Genomic DNA, 15,065 nt, shown 5'->3' on the forward strand with positions numbered 1-15,065 from the left:
CATGCTTGCAGAGAATGGTTTACCAAAACTAAGTTACTGGGTTGATCTTTTTCACATTTTCTGGGTTCATACAAGCACTGGGGACCCAATTATAGCACTTAAACATGGAAAAAGTCTGATTTCATGATATGTCCCCTTTAATACAAGATATTATGAAACGCAACATCAACTTTACTATATATTTTATTGGTTTGCTCTTTCATGGTTTATGTTTACTTTACAAATTTTAAGAATAGTGAAACACGTTTTCCTAAGTTAATAAATTTTTGTATGTTTTTAAGTATCCCATCTATAACTGCTGTATTTTTAGTATACAGTAAACATACATTGGTAAATTAAGCTCCTCTGAAATTCACCACAGCGTAAAAAAACAGTTTTATATAACGCCATGTATTGAACAACATCCTTGAGCTACGGTATAAATCTCCACAGCTTATTCCCCAAATTCCCAAAAGTCTATACTTTGACCAAAAAAGCATTCTAATAGTGCAAAGATACAAGTGAAGAGTAATTAGACCAGCAAAATAAACAAAGAGTCATTTTGAATCCTCTCCTCTGGTATTCGCCTTGTCCTTGGAAGGGGTCCAACACTCGCCTTCATTAATTGGATGCTTGGAGAGCCCAAACAATTCAAGTCCTCAGTTTTAGGAAACTGGAAGTTGGATTAGCCTTTGATACCTGGGGAAAGAAATCAGGACGGGAGAGATGGCTTAGGAACCATTGGGATATGGACACTGGTCTATTTTTTCTGTTACAATCAAAATGTACATAAAGACAGACAACAATCAAGCAATGGTTTGATGAATGGAAGACACATAAATCTATACATGACGGCACAATAGATGCTTTAGTGTTAAAGCATACTGATCTCAACCCCAGCAGGACAATACAAGTCCTTTCTTTTCCGAATCAGGATCCTGATCACCCTTTAATTTTATTAAAAAAACCTGCTTACTGCACATCATCTCCCTTAGTACACACTTTTTGCCACATAAGTAAATAATTGGATACAAAATATCTAATTAAATTCATTTTTTTCATTTTTACTGTTTCATAATGTACAACTTCTAGAATAGTGTGGTTAATAAATATTTTCAAAAGCGTCCTAGTCTAAAAGGGTCACGAATAAGGCGTTTAACTTAAAGAGAGTAATGGTGAAATTCCCTCATACCATAAAAGACGCAGATGGTTTATTTCTTCTTTCCACCCAAAGACATGCTCTCTCTTTTCTTCTTCTGTGCCTGAGGGCAAAGTACCAAACTACCAATTAACCCATTATCCAAAATAATGCCCCAAAAGCATCTACAATAATCCGATTTGTATTCTGGGCAAGAAGATGTTAAGACCTTATAAGATGAAGTGTTGGTTTTGCATATGTTAACCCACATAGAGCTTGTTACCTCTGACATGGCATCATCTATTTGCTTCAGTTCTTCGTAATGATCACGCGAGTCCCTCAAAGGCTGAACCATGATCTCCTCAATCTGAGGAAAGAGCTTGACACAGATGTCTCCTTGATGTTATACTTGCATATTCCCCAATCTTCAACTCACATAGTAGTCTGTATAATTTGAATTTATTACCTTCATGACGGTCTCAAACATTGGGATTAGGACAAATTTAATAAAGCCAATTTGTGCCGTTGGCTTAGTGACTTTGTCACGATCCATAAAAGGAGCCACGGGAAGACCTTCTGACTTCTCTCTGTCGCTCTGTCACAGCAAACCAAAAAGCAGTCAAGTCATATTGCTTAATATTAATACATGAACAGCCTCAACTGCCTATAAAGTCTGCTTTCAAACATTTTGACTGATATTCTTAGCCAATGACAAAGCATGCTTCTTCTACATTTATATTTAAATAGCCTTGTTAGTTTGCTTTAAACAGTATGGCTCAACTCTCTAGCTCACAGAGCTTTAACAATCACCCGCCTCCACCCCAGCTCCACCTGCCTAGATCTGTTTATGGGATACTGTGCCTAATTTTGCAGTAACATCACTTGGCTTCATACTTGCTCTGTAACAGCAGCAGTATAAGCAGATCTAGTTCTGCCAAGACTTGTCATGATCTTTAACATGCTTAAAATTATCTTGAGAGTTGTCGTGACTCAGCACTGTGGAGATACCTGCATAAAGTACTCCTCCAGTAGACAGTCCACCCATGGTTCTGCCACCTCAGTAGGTCTGACCTCATTGGAGATGTCACAGCACTTGATCATAACCATCTTTAGCTGTATCCACACAGAATTGTGTAAACAGTTATGAGTAATAATGCATTTAAAAGGCAATCCAAGTAGTAAACCGGAGGAAAAGATGAGAAACACATACACATTTGACATGCTCTTCGTTGGTAAAGTCAAAGTTGTCCACTTTCTGTTTGAAGGCTTCCAGTATCTCTCCATGCCTGACCATATCGGTCGCCAGAATGAGAGTAATGATTGCCTAGAAAGGCACAAAACATGTTAAGGATCTAGTTTTACCTGACTTAGAGACATTCCACTTTTAAAAAAAAATAAACTCATTTTCAGCTCCTCTAGAGTTAAACATTTGATTTTTACAGCTTTGGAATCCATTCAGCCGATCTCCGGGTCTGGCGCTAGTACTTTTAGCATAGCTTAGCACAATCCATTGAATCTAGACCATTAGCATCGTGCTAAAAATAACCAAAGACTTTTTGAGTATTTATATATTTTTCCTATTTAAAACTTGACTCTTCTGTAGTTACATTGTGTACTAAGACCGACGAAAAATTAAAAGTTGCAATTTTCTATCATTTTTCCGTCGGTCTTACTACACGATGTAACTACAGAAGAGTCAAGTTTTAAATGGGAAAAATATTGAAACTCTTTGGTAATTTTTAGCGCAATGCTAATGGTCTAATCAGATTCAATGGATTGTGCTAAACTATGTGTTAACGCCGAACCCGGAGATCAGCTGAATGGATTCCAAAACTTTAAAAATCAAATGTTTAATGGGGAGCTGAAAAATGAGTATACTTTTTAAAGTATATTTTGTAAGTTTAAAGTTTAAAGAGGAATTGAACCCTAGACATTCTAGCCCTTTATCACTGGTAATTTATTTCTATTTTGCATTTTACTTGAGAAAAAAAAAGAAATTTGCAAGATTTCGATAAATAAGATTGGTAGTGTGTTGAACTCAATTAACCAGAATGCACTGCGAAAAACTGAGACAACAAATTCAGGCCACTGTGAGTTACTGTGGGTTTACACCAGATGCGAGTTCAACGATTTGCGCGAGTAGATTACATACGAAGTCAATTCAAAGACGCGATCAGACGCGTCATTTGCATCGCCCCACGCATATGGGAGGCGCGTTTGCCGTGAAAACACACGCTATTCGCCTCAAACGCATCTTCGCCCAAGTTGAAAATATTCAACTCGAGCGAAAAATTTGCATGACACGAAGTTAAATCCCGCGAGTAATCTAGAGCGAGCAATGCGATGCGATTGCAACCTTCGAGTTTGGTGTAAACCCACAGTAAGTTAGAAAATTAGAATATGCAGCCAGCACTTTCGTCAGGAGGACTTTGAGTACTTTTTTCAGCGCTGTTTTCCCGCGGACTAGGGTAATGTAAAATGGTCAAAATATCTAAAACATAATTTGGTTTAGTTGTTGCATGTTTTGTGTAACTACGCAGGGATGGGCAACTTCGGGCCTGGAGGGCCGGTGTCCTGCAGAGTTTAGCTCCAACCATAATTAAACACACCTGAAGCAGCCAATTAAGGTCTTACTAGGCATACTAGAAACTTTAAGGCAGGTGTGCTGAGGCAAGTTGGAGCTAAACTCTGCAGGACACCTGCCTCCAGGACCTAAGTTGCCCATCCCTGAACTACGGTAAACATACTACGTAGAAAGTTATTATGTTAATAAACACGAGCAAAGCAAGCTAACGTTAGCTCATCCTTTGCAGCTGTCAATCAAAGAACAATATCATCTGCTGTCAATCATCTCGCCTCAAGACCCGCCCCCATTCAGAACGTTTAGAATATGTAGTCGTGCATTTTTCTTCCAGTGATTTGATAACGCGTCATATCACCAGTACTGTTACTGTCATCATCATCATCATCATCATTTCTCTTTTATTCTTTTCATGAAAATGCATTATTTATACAAGGCACATACAATTCATTTGAAAGGCAGTTAAAAGCTTACATTTTTTATAAGGAGTTAGTACATTTGATGGCAGCATAATCAACTACATATATGTGATGAAATATAGTGTTAGAGCAAAAAATAGTTTACCCCAAAATTTAACTGTTATTTACTCACCCTCATGCTCAAATGTTTGGTGGAAGTTGGGAAACCTGCCTCTTAGCACCACCTAGAGCGGGAGGATAAAGCGCACTTCTTAGATATACATACACAGAATACAGAGGAAGTGCACTTTAACCTCCCACTCTATAGGTGGCGCTAAAAGCCTCTGCATTAACGCTAATATTGTTGTAAATAACGTTCAATTTCTTGCATAAACGGATTGATTAGCTTCATAAGATGCCAATATATCACCAGGAGTCATGGGGATTACTTTTTAATCTGCTTTGAACTGTTTCGACAGGGCTTATCCTAGACCCAGACTAAAATGCATATTTGGACTGCCTAAATTTAAAAACAACTTGCACTGACACATCTTAACATTTATTAGTGCCATTTTTTAGTCTTAACTCTTTCACCGCCATTGACGAGGAATCTCGTCAATTAAGAGAAAACGCTTCCCCGCCAATGACGAGATTTTCAGTCTTTCCGCAATACCGCTATTATCCACCAGGTGGCTCCCTTCCGCAACTTTTTAAACCCGGAAGTATTGCCCTATGGCAAGCTGCTGCATGTCCGTGTCTGTTTTAAAGATCTCTCTGAATGGGATCTCTATGAAAAGTCCGTCACAAAAATGGAATTATCTCAGCTTTTTGCTCAAAATGTGGTGTTTTTGCAGAAACCTACCCATATTTAAAAGCTGATTACAAAAGAACCACTGAAGGTAGGATGAAACGTTTTTTTTTGTTTGAAAGCAGAGGGTCTGTTCTTTCATTTGGTATATTGTATGTTTATATATTTAAAGAAGAACATTTTCTGGAAGGCATTAAACCTTGGTGAAAATCATGAAAAACGCTGGCGCTGGCTGGCAACTTAAAAAAAAAAACGCTGGCGGTGAAAGAGTTAAGATGCACACCAGTATTGTTTTTTGTAAGGTTTGTTTGTAAAAACTGCTTAAATGTCCTAATATAACTATAATACTGCGTTTACACCAACCACGGTAGAGGCGTGAAGCGCGAGTGATTTCAATGTGAAGACGCATTGATGCACGTCTGGAGGTCCCGCGGCGGGGATGAGGCATTTGGCGCGGTACGTACGCTTTTTGTGCATGTTGTGTTTGACGCGAATTGGCGGCTGATGCCCGAGTTGAAAAATTTGAACTCTCTCGATAAATCAACATCAGTCATCTTGCAAACAGACAATCGCATAGCACTTGCCCCTCCCACAAGAAGCGGATTTTTCCTCTGACGCGGGTCTACTCCGCTCTACACGCGCGAATGCATTCGAACTGTTCAGGCAGCAAACTAGGCGGGCTAGACGCAATTTTGACGCCTGAAGCGCGGTTGGTGTAAACGCACCATAAGGCCTAGTCTTGGATTAATCTAAACCCTGTCCGGGAATCTGCCCCTTAAAGTGCCGGTACCCGTTTACTTGCATTAAATTAATCTGCACAGCGGATTCTGCAAATATCTTCTTTACTGTTCTACTAAAGAAAATGTTTTACCAACATATCGGATGGCCTGATGGTGAGCAAATTTTCCTATTTGGGCAACTATTCTTTTAAAAATATTGATGAGATGCCTTGATAAATAATAAAGGTTAAATTAAGGATGGTTGGTTGCTTTTAACTATAAAGCAAAAATTGCTTTGATTTTTGTAAATCAAACCTAACTTTATTTTACCTGTATTTTTACTTGTTAATAACATTAACCATTGATTAAATAATGATGAAAGTGAGACTACCCCCTTTAATTTACATGCTGCTGGTTCAACTGGTTTATGCTGGTTGAGCAACAAAACCATGTTATTCAAAAGCACCTAACGGAAGCTAATACTTGTTCTGGTTAAGCTAGGTAAAAATATAGTTAAAGCTATTTTCCTTCTTACATATTATAGCCTTCTATAGGATGAATCCTTTCATTGTTTTTTTTACTTTTGTAAGCGCTTTGGATAAAATTGTCTACAAAAATGCAATGACGTCTCCTGCTTCTCAGATGTGATTTTATGCAACACAGTTTGTGTTTGGGTAAAGACTGCATCTCACAAACATCAGGTGGATCTGACAAATCAGTTTGAAGTACCTGTCGTATCTGTTTGAAGGAATCCGGCTCTACATTGGCAAATATGTTGCATTCAGGCAGGGAGAGGATTTGGAAGGCCACAGCACAATGATGGTTCTCAAGTGGAGAGATGTCATTGTAGCGTACAGCCAGCTCAGTGCGAGCATTAATCTGATACCTGAATATACAAAAAATTATCCACCATTACAGTGTTTGAAATTAAATGCAACACAAACCATATTTTAAAAGAATTAATTATGCAAGTTTATTGTTTTTACTGTTTAAAGTTTTTGCAATTATTAAGTGTTCATTTTTATCTTAATTTGAAACAGTACATCTATTTTTTGTGATGTGTTGCTTGATAAATTTTTCTTGATCATAAATAAACTGACAACAATTCAAACATGAACTTAAAGGTATAAAGTGTCCAAAAACGTATTTGGGGCTACTACCAAAATGTCTAACCATTGCACGTGATTACACAATAAGTGTTATAAGTGGGTTGGTAAAGTGGGATTTGTCAGTGACATACGTGTTGTTGTATCCCGGGTGGTCCAGATCGTGGCACACTGCTGCAGTCATCAAAATGCACATGTCTGTCATAGTCAGCCTCTCCTGGAAACAAAAGCAGGCAACATGTTTATCTGACAAACATACAGAAGCACGTCCTTAACAACATGCACAAATGTGTCACCGTGACCTCACCTGAAGGTTACACAAATGGAGCATACCGTACATCATCTGGCTCACACAAAAGCAATGGCGGAAGTTGTGGAAGGGATTGTCACGATAATTTTCTTGAATTGCCAGCTTTTATAAAGCAGAGAAATGTAATTGATATGTTTTTATTTTTTTTTATAAATCTTATGCAAATCAACTTTTTCTTACCAGCCATCTTTTAAGAGTTATTGGGTTCATGTTAAACTCCTTAACCAGTCCAAGGTCATGATACATATACTCCAGACAGCTTAGCATCTGTTAAAAAACATTACATCCATTAAATAATCCAAATGATCTTTATTTTTTTATAATAATTACAAACTAACAGTGCAAAATGAGTTTCTTACTTAGTATTTTTGTCTTTTTTTTAAGTAAAAATGTCTACAAATTCTTAAAGAACAAAATGACCTAAGAAAATAAGTCTAGTTTTTAGAGCAAAAAACATCAAATTTAAGTGAATTTGTGTTTAAAACAAGAAAAAAAATCTTGAATTTCAAAGACTTTTTTCTTACACACTGGCAGATTTTTTCTGCTTGTTTTAAGTACAAATTCAATTCAATTTAGTTTTTGTTGTGTCTAAAAACTAGACTTATTTTCTTAGGTCATTTTGTTCATCAAGAAAATGCATCTTAATTGAAATTTTTTTAGATATTTGTACTGAAAACAAGACAAAAAGTCATTTTTTGCAGTGTAATTAGTAATTGTGCACTGCAAGAAATGATTTTCAAGAAAAAATATGCTTTTCTTGATGAGCAAAACGACCTAGAAAATAAGTCTAGTTTTTAGACCAAAAATATCTAATTTAAGTGATTTTGGGCATAAAACAAGAACATTTTTCAAGATTTTTTGTTTACCCCATTGGCAGATTTTTTAAAAATGTGATATTTTTGGTCTAAAAACTAGACTTATTTTCTTGGGTCATTTGGTCATCAAGAAAAAGCATCTTAATTTAAGAATTTTTAGATATTTTTACTGAAAACAAGACAAAAGTACTAAGAATTTTTTTTCTTGAAAATCTCAGACTTTAACCTATGCTATTAAAGTTTTTATACAAAGACAAATCATAGAGAAAGTGCAGTTCTTCCTCAAATTTTTCTTATAATACAGCTTAAATGGATAATAAACAGTGACTTGAGGACATTTTGTGCTTCTCAATTACAACTAAAACATTTCGTATCAAATTATTCCAATACAACAACTGATTCATATTTTCACACTCATTTTATTACGTTAATTTATAAAAATATGTTATTTTATAACAGCAACATTTAGCACAAATACCACAAAAATATGACAAACCTCATTATGTTCCCAATGCCACACATCAAAGGTGGGCTTCTTTAAAGTTTCTATGGTCTCTTGAGAAAGTGTGTACTGCAAATAAAAAATGCATAACACGATTACTTGATTTTATTTGGCTTTGTTTTAACCGCAAAATAAAAAAAAGAAGAAAGATTTTACCTTTGGATAGCTTGGTACATCTCGTCTGGGAGAGAGTTTCTTTCCATCATCGGTAAAGTTATATTTGCAGTTGCAGTTCACTCTGGTTATGAGAAATATGCCAGTAGATATTTAACATCGCCAGAATACAAACTTACACAAAACACATTCAAATAAAACATCACCCTGCCTGTGAAAACCCAGCTAAAGTCATTTTTGTGATTTACTATTTTCTATATAAATTAATCTTAAACATAATTCAAAGAACATTCTCTGTGAAAATGTAACCTTGATATCTTTAATATTGATTGACAAATTTATTATAATTATTTTTTATATTATAATACAATAATGCAATACAATGCAAAAAGTAAATTTATTATGATAGGAGCAGTGCTTGTACCTCACTCCTCCTCTAGAGGTCATTTCATCTCTTAGTTTCTTCAGATCATTCTTGCACTTCTCAATTTCCACAACTTTAAGTCCTTCCACTGTTATAATACAAAGATTCAGACTATAAGCTCGCAACACTTTAAATAGATGCACAACATAAGACGACAGCATCGCTCACATTCAACTCTCTTCTCCAGCATGGCCAGTCTGTTGGTCACTTCAGTCTTCAGCTCATTAATTCTTAAGGCCCTAAAACATAAATCACATTATGAACTATTATGTATCATTCTGCAACAATTACAGTTAGTTATAGGATATGACAAGCATCTCACCTGCTGAACTGCTCGGCCACCTGCGACAGGACGTTCTGGAACATGTCTTCTTTTTCTTTAGTGGGAATAAAGGGCATTTATTGATATAGTCTGTTAACGTCATATTCCTATTATTATTTTTATCCATACCTCCTCCCTGGTTTGTGGAATGAGGTACAACCTTATACAAGTTGCTAAAAACAAAGAAAAAGCAGGCAGATGCATATTCTGTTTCTTGATTATTCATTAACAATTAGCAATCCATTTAATTTATAATTCAGATTCGTATAGCTTTTATAATCCTTATAATGTTAATATCTTACTTTGGATTGTTTACAGGCATGGTAGGATCAATAGATATTAATGCTCCTTCTTTGTCAATTAAAAGAATAGCTGTGTTTCTGGAGAGATATAAACAAAAAGTTAACACACACAAATATAGACTGAGCTCCATCATAAGTTTATATATGAGAGGACGCTGACCTGGCAATATTGGATGATGAACAAAGAAGCTCCTTGATATCACACGGGCTGCAATGCCGACTGAAAATCACCTGAAACCACAAGAGTTTATTAATATTGCATATTAACTTATATATATATATATATATATATATACAGTATATATATGTATATGTATATGTGTGTATATATATATATATATATATATATATGTGTGTGTGTGTGTGTGTGTATATGTATATATATATATATATATATATATATATATATATATATATATATATATATATATATATATATATATATATATATATATATATATATATATATATATATATATACAGTGCCCTCCACAATTATTGGCACCCCTGTTAAATATGTGGTCGTAGCCTTCTAAAAATTCTCCTTTTTATTTAAACAACATAGAACCCAAATGCACAAAAAGACAAAAATCCAACCTTTGATTTAAGTACATTACTTTGGTGGTAAAGAATTTACACGTTTAGAAAAAAAAAAACTTTACAGCTATATATATTACAGCTCTAGTGGTCAGGGTTGAATTGTCATTGGCAGGTGTTATAGGTACTTGGTAATGTGTAACCTACAATGACCCTAATATATTTTTAACATAAGTAGGTGTCTTAAAGAGGTGCCTGTCGTTTTGTCTATTTCACAAGCAGACTTTCAATGATTGACATCATTTAATTCATTTACAAAATACATTTTATATTGCAGAATTTACATGCATTATTAAACACATGTATGCAAATATTTATTTTGCACATGTGACACAGTGGCCAAAAGAAATATTTAGACACTGAAGCCTATGGAAAAAGAATACATTTATGTTTAATGTATGAACTACCCGATAGTAAGTCTTTAATTACATCTTTGTAATGATGTTGAATGTATATTACCAACCTGATCTCACGAATTTGTCTTTTTCCGTGGCATTGTCACGTATTGGTTACTCAACTGTTTTGTCCTATTTTCTTACCATTTTCGCTTCGGTTTAGGGTTAGATTTACATGAAATGACATCCCTACCCAAACCCAACTCTAACCCCAACGCCAGGCGACAATTGTTTAAAATATAAAAGAATAAATCAGAAAAAATAGTATAGACCAATAGTTAAAGTGACATACTAACGCAAACACCAAATCTAACCCTAAACCGAAGCGAAAATGGCTTGAAAATAGGAAAAAGCAGTTGAGTAACCAATCCGTGAGAATGCCACGGAAAAATAAGCACAAAATTCCGTGACTATCCCACGGAACTTTGTGAGATCATGTTGCATATTACATAAATAAAATCAGTCAGAGGATACCAGTGGTTTACTATTCCTAACCTTTAAATGTTAAAAAAAAGTTGAGACTCACTCTTTGCACTTTTCCATCCACGTCCAGATAAATAGTTTTGGGAGCATAGGATGAAGAACTCGACCCCATGATGACCTCTGGTGTTGATGGTTTAACCAGATAATCAATTTATAACAAATTTCCTGCTCTGGACCAGCAAAGTATTTTTTTAAAAATGAAGTATAATTAAAAAATATATATACAGCTGCAAAAAAAAAAAAAAAAAATGAAGAGACCACTCTAGTTTTGACTTTAATCATTCCTAGATGGATTGGGACCATTTCAGTCCATTGTTTGACATAACAGCAAATGCAAAAGACAAACACTATTAAAAATCGGGTTTTTAGTCAAATTTTTTTATTTGTCCACATTAACATTAGCATTTTGTTGTTGAGAAATTAATTTAAACATATTTTATTGAAAATCAGAAAAAAATGCATCCTTTTTGTTATTTTGACTATGTTTCTTCAGTAAATAAATGCAAATAAAAACATAATTTTAATTAAGAACTTGGCAGAATGAATCAAAAATTATACTTAAACACATACCTATAAATAGTAAATCTAGAAAAACCATACAAATGGTCTCTCATTTTTTTTCGCTCGGTATATACTTCTGTTGTCTCCCATTCTGTTTAGATACAAATGACAGACTAAGTTATGCACAACTACTAATTTGAAAAGAACTTGATTTATGTCTCTAAAACATATGTGTAGATCAATACTGGATGTAAGCAGCAGGCAAATAAAAGGTGCTGACTTACCTCAGCAGGTGCCATTCAATCTCCGTCCGCTAACAGAGATGCTGATGAAGGGATGCTGGGGTTTTAAGCTCTGCTCTTTATCACCCACACCCCTCACCACCTCTCCAGTGTTGCCAAGGAACTGTTAGGCTAATGCATTAGTGCTGACTGTGTGTTACATGTCATCTACTGCTTGAAGGTAACATGGATATCTCTTATAACTCAGCGGCACACTGCATCCAACATAATCTATAAAATATTATCAAATATTTGGTAACACTTTATTTTACGGTGTCTTTGTAACACATGTTACATGTAATAGTAATAACAGTTAATTATGCATAATTACATGCAACTAATCCTAAACCAAACCTTATTCCTAACCCCAACCCTATAGTAAGTACATGTTGTTGATGATTATTACTTAGTACTTAAATATATAATTACAATGTAACAGTGACGCCTTAAAATAAAGTGTAACCAAATATTTTTTAGGAATCACTTGGTCTATGGAAAAAACTTTTGAAAGGTTTTTGTCTAGATGCAAAGTCTGTTTTGGGTAGCACTTTACAATAAGGTTGTATTTGTTAACAATTAGTTAATGCATTAGCTAACATGAACTAACAATGCAGCGTTTATTAATCTTATGTTAATTTCAGCATTTACTAATATATTTATAAAAGCAGCATTAATGCGCAATGAACACATATAAATGTATTGACATTGACTAACATTAACAATGATCATGAGATGAATCTAATAAAAAGTTTGTTGTATCTTTTCCCTTTTATTTTTTGTTTAAGCATAATGCCACCAAGTTTACACAATTGCATGCAGTGGGGCACAAACTAATGTGGGGTTAATTGTAACACGGCTACTTTACATATTTCTACAGGGCTGAGCGATCTGTGCTTTTGGTCTTTCTTACTGTCAGAAGCTCTTCTGTGAATTTGTGAAAAGTTTTGATGTGTTTTGTTTAAGATATTGAACAAAGAGTGTTGTGGAGACATGAAAGTACATTTCTTCATCTTATGTTTTTATGAGTCGGATGTGTAAAACACCAACTCCAACCAACCTTATTAAAGCAATAAACCCCGCAAAGCAGTGGGGTTACCAGTGCATTTTATAACAGCTAAGGGGCGTTGTTAGGCGCGACGCAAAGCAGAGTGCCTAAACCCCCTTAGCTGTTATAAAATGCACTGTAACCCCACTGCTTCGGGGTGATTATTTCGTTTATAAAACGGTTACTTCATATGCATAACGTTAGCGGGATTTTATAAAATAAAACACAAATAAGTTGTAATTGTATTAGTACAAATATTACTCTTCTGCCAAACAAAGTAGTTCCTCAGAATCAAGTGTGGCTGAAACATAGCAGAGCGCAGTTTACAAACAACACAGACGCAGCAAAGACACAATGAAAATATGATTAAAGACTGTGGTGTTTATTTAAGCAATATCGCTCGAGTAGGAGTGTGATATAGCTCTATATCATCACGGCTGTGATTAGGCCCAATCACAGCCGTGATGATATAGAGCTACACTCTTAAGAAAAAAGGTTCTTCAAAGGTTCTGAAACTATGGTAAAGGTTCTATATAGAACCATAGCTTACTGAAGAACCATTTTTTGCTGAAATGGTTCTTTGTCTTGGCAAAAGGGTTCTTTATTTCCCTCCTTTTTTGATTTTAAATTTAGTCAGTTATTTTCAAGCTGCCTCCTGATTATTTTAACCTGTAAAAGCCCTGAATCATCAGTCCTGCAGAACTGCCTACCAACATAAACATGTACAATAGTAAAATAATCATCATTTACTGTTAAAAACATTTTGAAAATTGAAGTTTTGTGTGTTCTTATTGTAATTTATTTATTTTATAACAGGTAAACTTTATACTGTAAGCTTCATTCCCTTTAAAGCAGGTAAGCTTCATACTGTTTTAAATGATAGGAGACTCTGCTGTAACAATGACTTAATGATTTGTTAAAGTGTTATAAAGCATATACATGTATATTTTACATTAAGTTTATTAAACTAATTATGAAAAGAATGTGGTACAACATGTGTTTAGTTTTTTTTATTGATATTTCAGAGTTTTCGTATGTGAGGTAATCTTGCTGGGAGTGAAGGCAGTGCGTATGACCGCTTGATATGAAAGACACATCCTGTTTTTAAAGGTGATGTATGCATGGTACTTTCAATGCTGGCATTAAAATAATAGTTATTTACTGTTTAAACATTTTGGAGATTGTGTGTGTGATCTTGTGGCACATTTACTTGTGATAACAGAATTATTTTTGGTCTATCTGTTGTAGGTGGATCATGAGTGAAGCTCTGCAGGTCTGCCATTTCCCTTTCTTATCTTACTCTTATCTGACTAAATGTTCAGCATCATTGCAACAAAACAAAGAACATTGGATGGAGTATTGGAGTATTGGATGATCCCGTAAAGAAAATAATATGGACTTTTTTGGTGAGATTCTACAAAGATTGACACAATCCTATTGACTTTTATTTTTACAGTTAATAATGCATTATAAACATCCCATTCATTTGTATTCTTTGTCATCGATCTGTTTGTGCTATACTTCTGAATATAATGTCAATAATATGTTAATATTCAGGATTTATTATCATTTGCATGTTTTGATGTTGCATGTCATGATTTTATTGATTTCATGTTATTGTTGTCTATTTAAAATGATTTTAATTGCCAAATTTGATTGTTAATTTATTTAATATTGAAGCTGTTATTTAACATCCATATCTTATTTGGGTAGTGATTTGTTATATTTGCATAATAATTAATATATTTATTCTGATTGTGATTTTAATGCACATATTTATTATTGTATGACACCTCATGTAATGAAAAAGTGAAAATAAAAGTATGTTCTGATGTCTTGCAATTCTGTTTTTAAACTGTTAAACCTTATAAAGTGCTGTAAATAAGAAAAAACAAATAAAAAATAATCCTCCTGACTGCTGATAAATAAAAGGGTTCTTTATAGCACCACTGAGGTTCTATTTAGCACTTTTTCAAGGCAAGAGTCTATATAGAATCATCTAAAAAGGCTTTTATATAGCAATAAAAAGGGTTCTGCTATTGTTACAAGCTGAAGAACCCTTATTTGGTACTATATAGAACCATTTTTCTTAAGAGTGTATATCACACGACTCCGAGAGCGATATTGCTTTTATACAACAGTTCGACGGCACACGAAAACGGCACGTTGAAAAACGAAAACTAGAAAACAACAACGGAGTTATTTTAAAAGCCTCTTTGTTTGAGAACTACTTCTTCCGCCACGG

The 15,065-nt window shown here is 34.5% G+C and overlaps 1 protein-coding gene and 1 long non-coding RNA gene across 3 annotated transcripts; one reads left to right on the plus strand and one right to left on the minus strand.

The window, feature by feature from the left end:
- Positions 1 to 352: 352 nt before the first annotated feature.
- Positions 353 to 11,214, minus strand: pde9ab (phosphodiesterase 9ab). 2 transcript variants are annotated; one of them, XM_073860509.1, is made up of 19 exons: positions 11,037 to 11,214; positions 9,679 to 9,749; positions 9,519 to 9,596; positions 9,346 to 9,389; positions 9,217 to 9,271; positions 9,063 to 9,133; positions 8,895 to 8,982; positions 8,513 to 8,594; positions 8,351 to 8,425; positions 7,220 to 7,306; positions 7,037 to 7,141; positions 6,864 to 6,946; positions 6,353 to 6,509; positions 2,328 to 2,441; positions 2,126 to 2,230; positions 1,584 to 1,712; positions 1,401 to 1,496; positions 1,172 to 1,241; positions 353 to 678 (listed from the first exon to the last, which is right to left on the minus strand). In XM_073860509.1, exons 1-18 carry the CDS (start codon positions 11,103 to 11,105, stop codon positions 1,191 to 1,193), a joined length of 1,560 nt encoding a protein of 519 aa, XP_073716610.1. In that variant the 5' UTR covers positions 11,106 to 11,214; the 3' UTR covers positions 353 to 678; positions 1,172 to 1,190. The 2 variants fall into 2 exon arrangements, with proteins under 2 accessions (XP_073716610.1, XP_073716611.1); XM_073860510.1 differs by lacking the exon at positions 1,172 to 1,241.
- A 2,360-nt stretch (positions 11,215 to 13,574) lies between these two features.
- On the plus strand, positions 13,575 to 14,329 carry LOC141358984 (uncharacterized). The gene is made up of 3 exons (XR_012365580.1): positions 13,575 to 13,675; positions 13,846 to 13,930; positions 14,069 to 14,329. It is a non-coding gene; the product is annotated as an uncharacterized lncRNA (long non-coding RNA).
- Positions 14,330 to 15,065: the final 736 nt, after the last annotated feature.

This window comes from Misgurnus anguillicaudatus, chromosome 22 (assembly GCF_027580225.2).
Source record: "Misgurnus anguillicaudatus chromosome 22, ASM2758022v2, whole genome shotgun sequence".
In the NCBI taxonomy this organism is placed as follows: domain Eukaryota; kingdom Metazoa; phylum Chordata; class Actinopteri; order Cypriniformes; family Cobitidae; genus Misgurnus; species Misgurnus anguillicaudatus.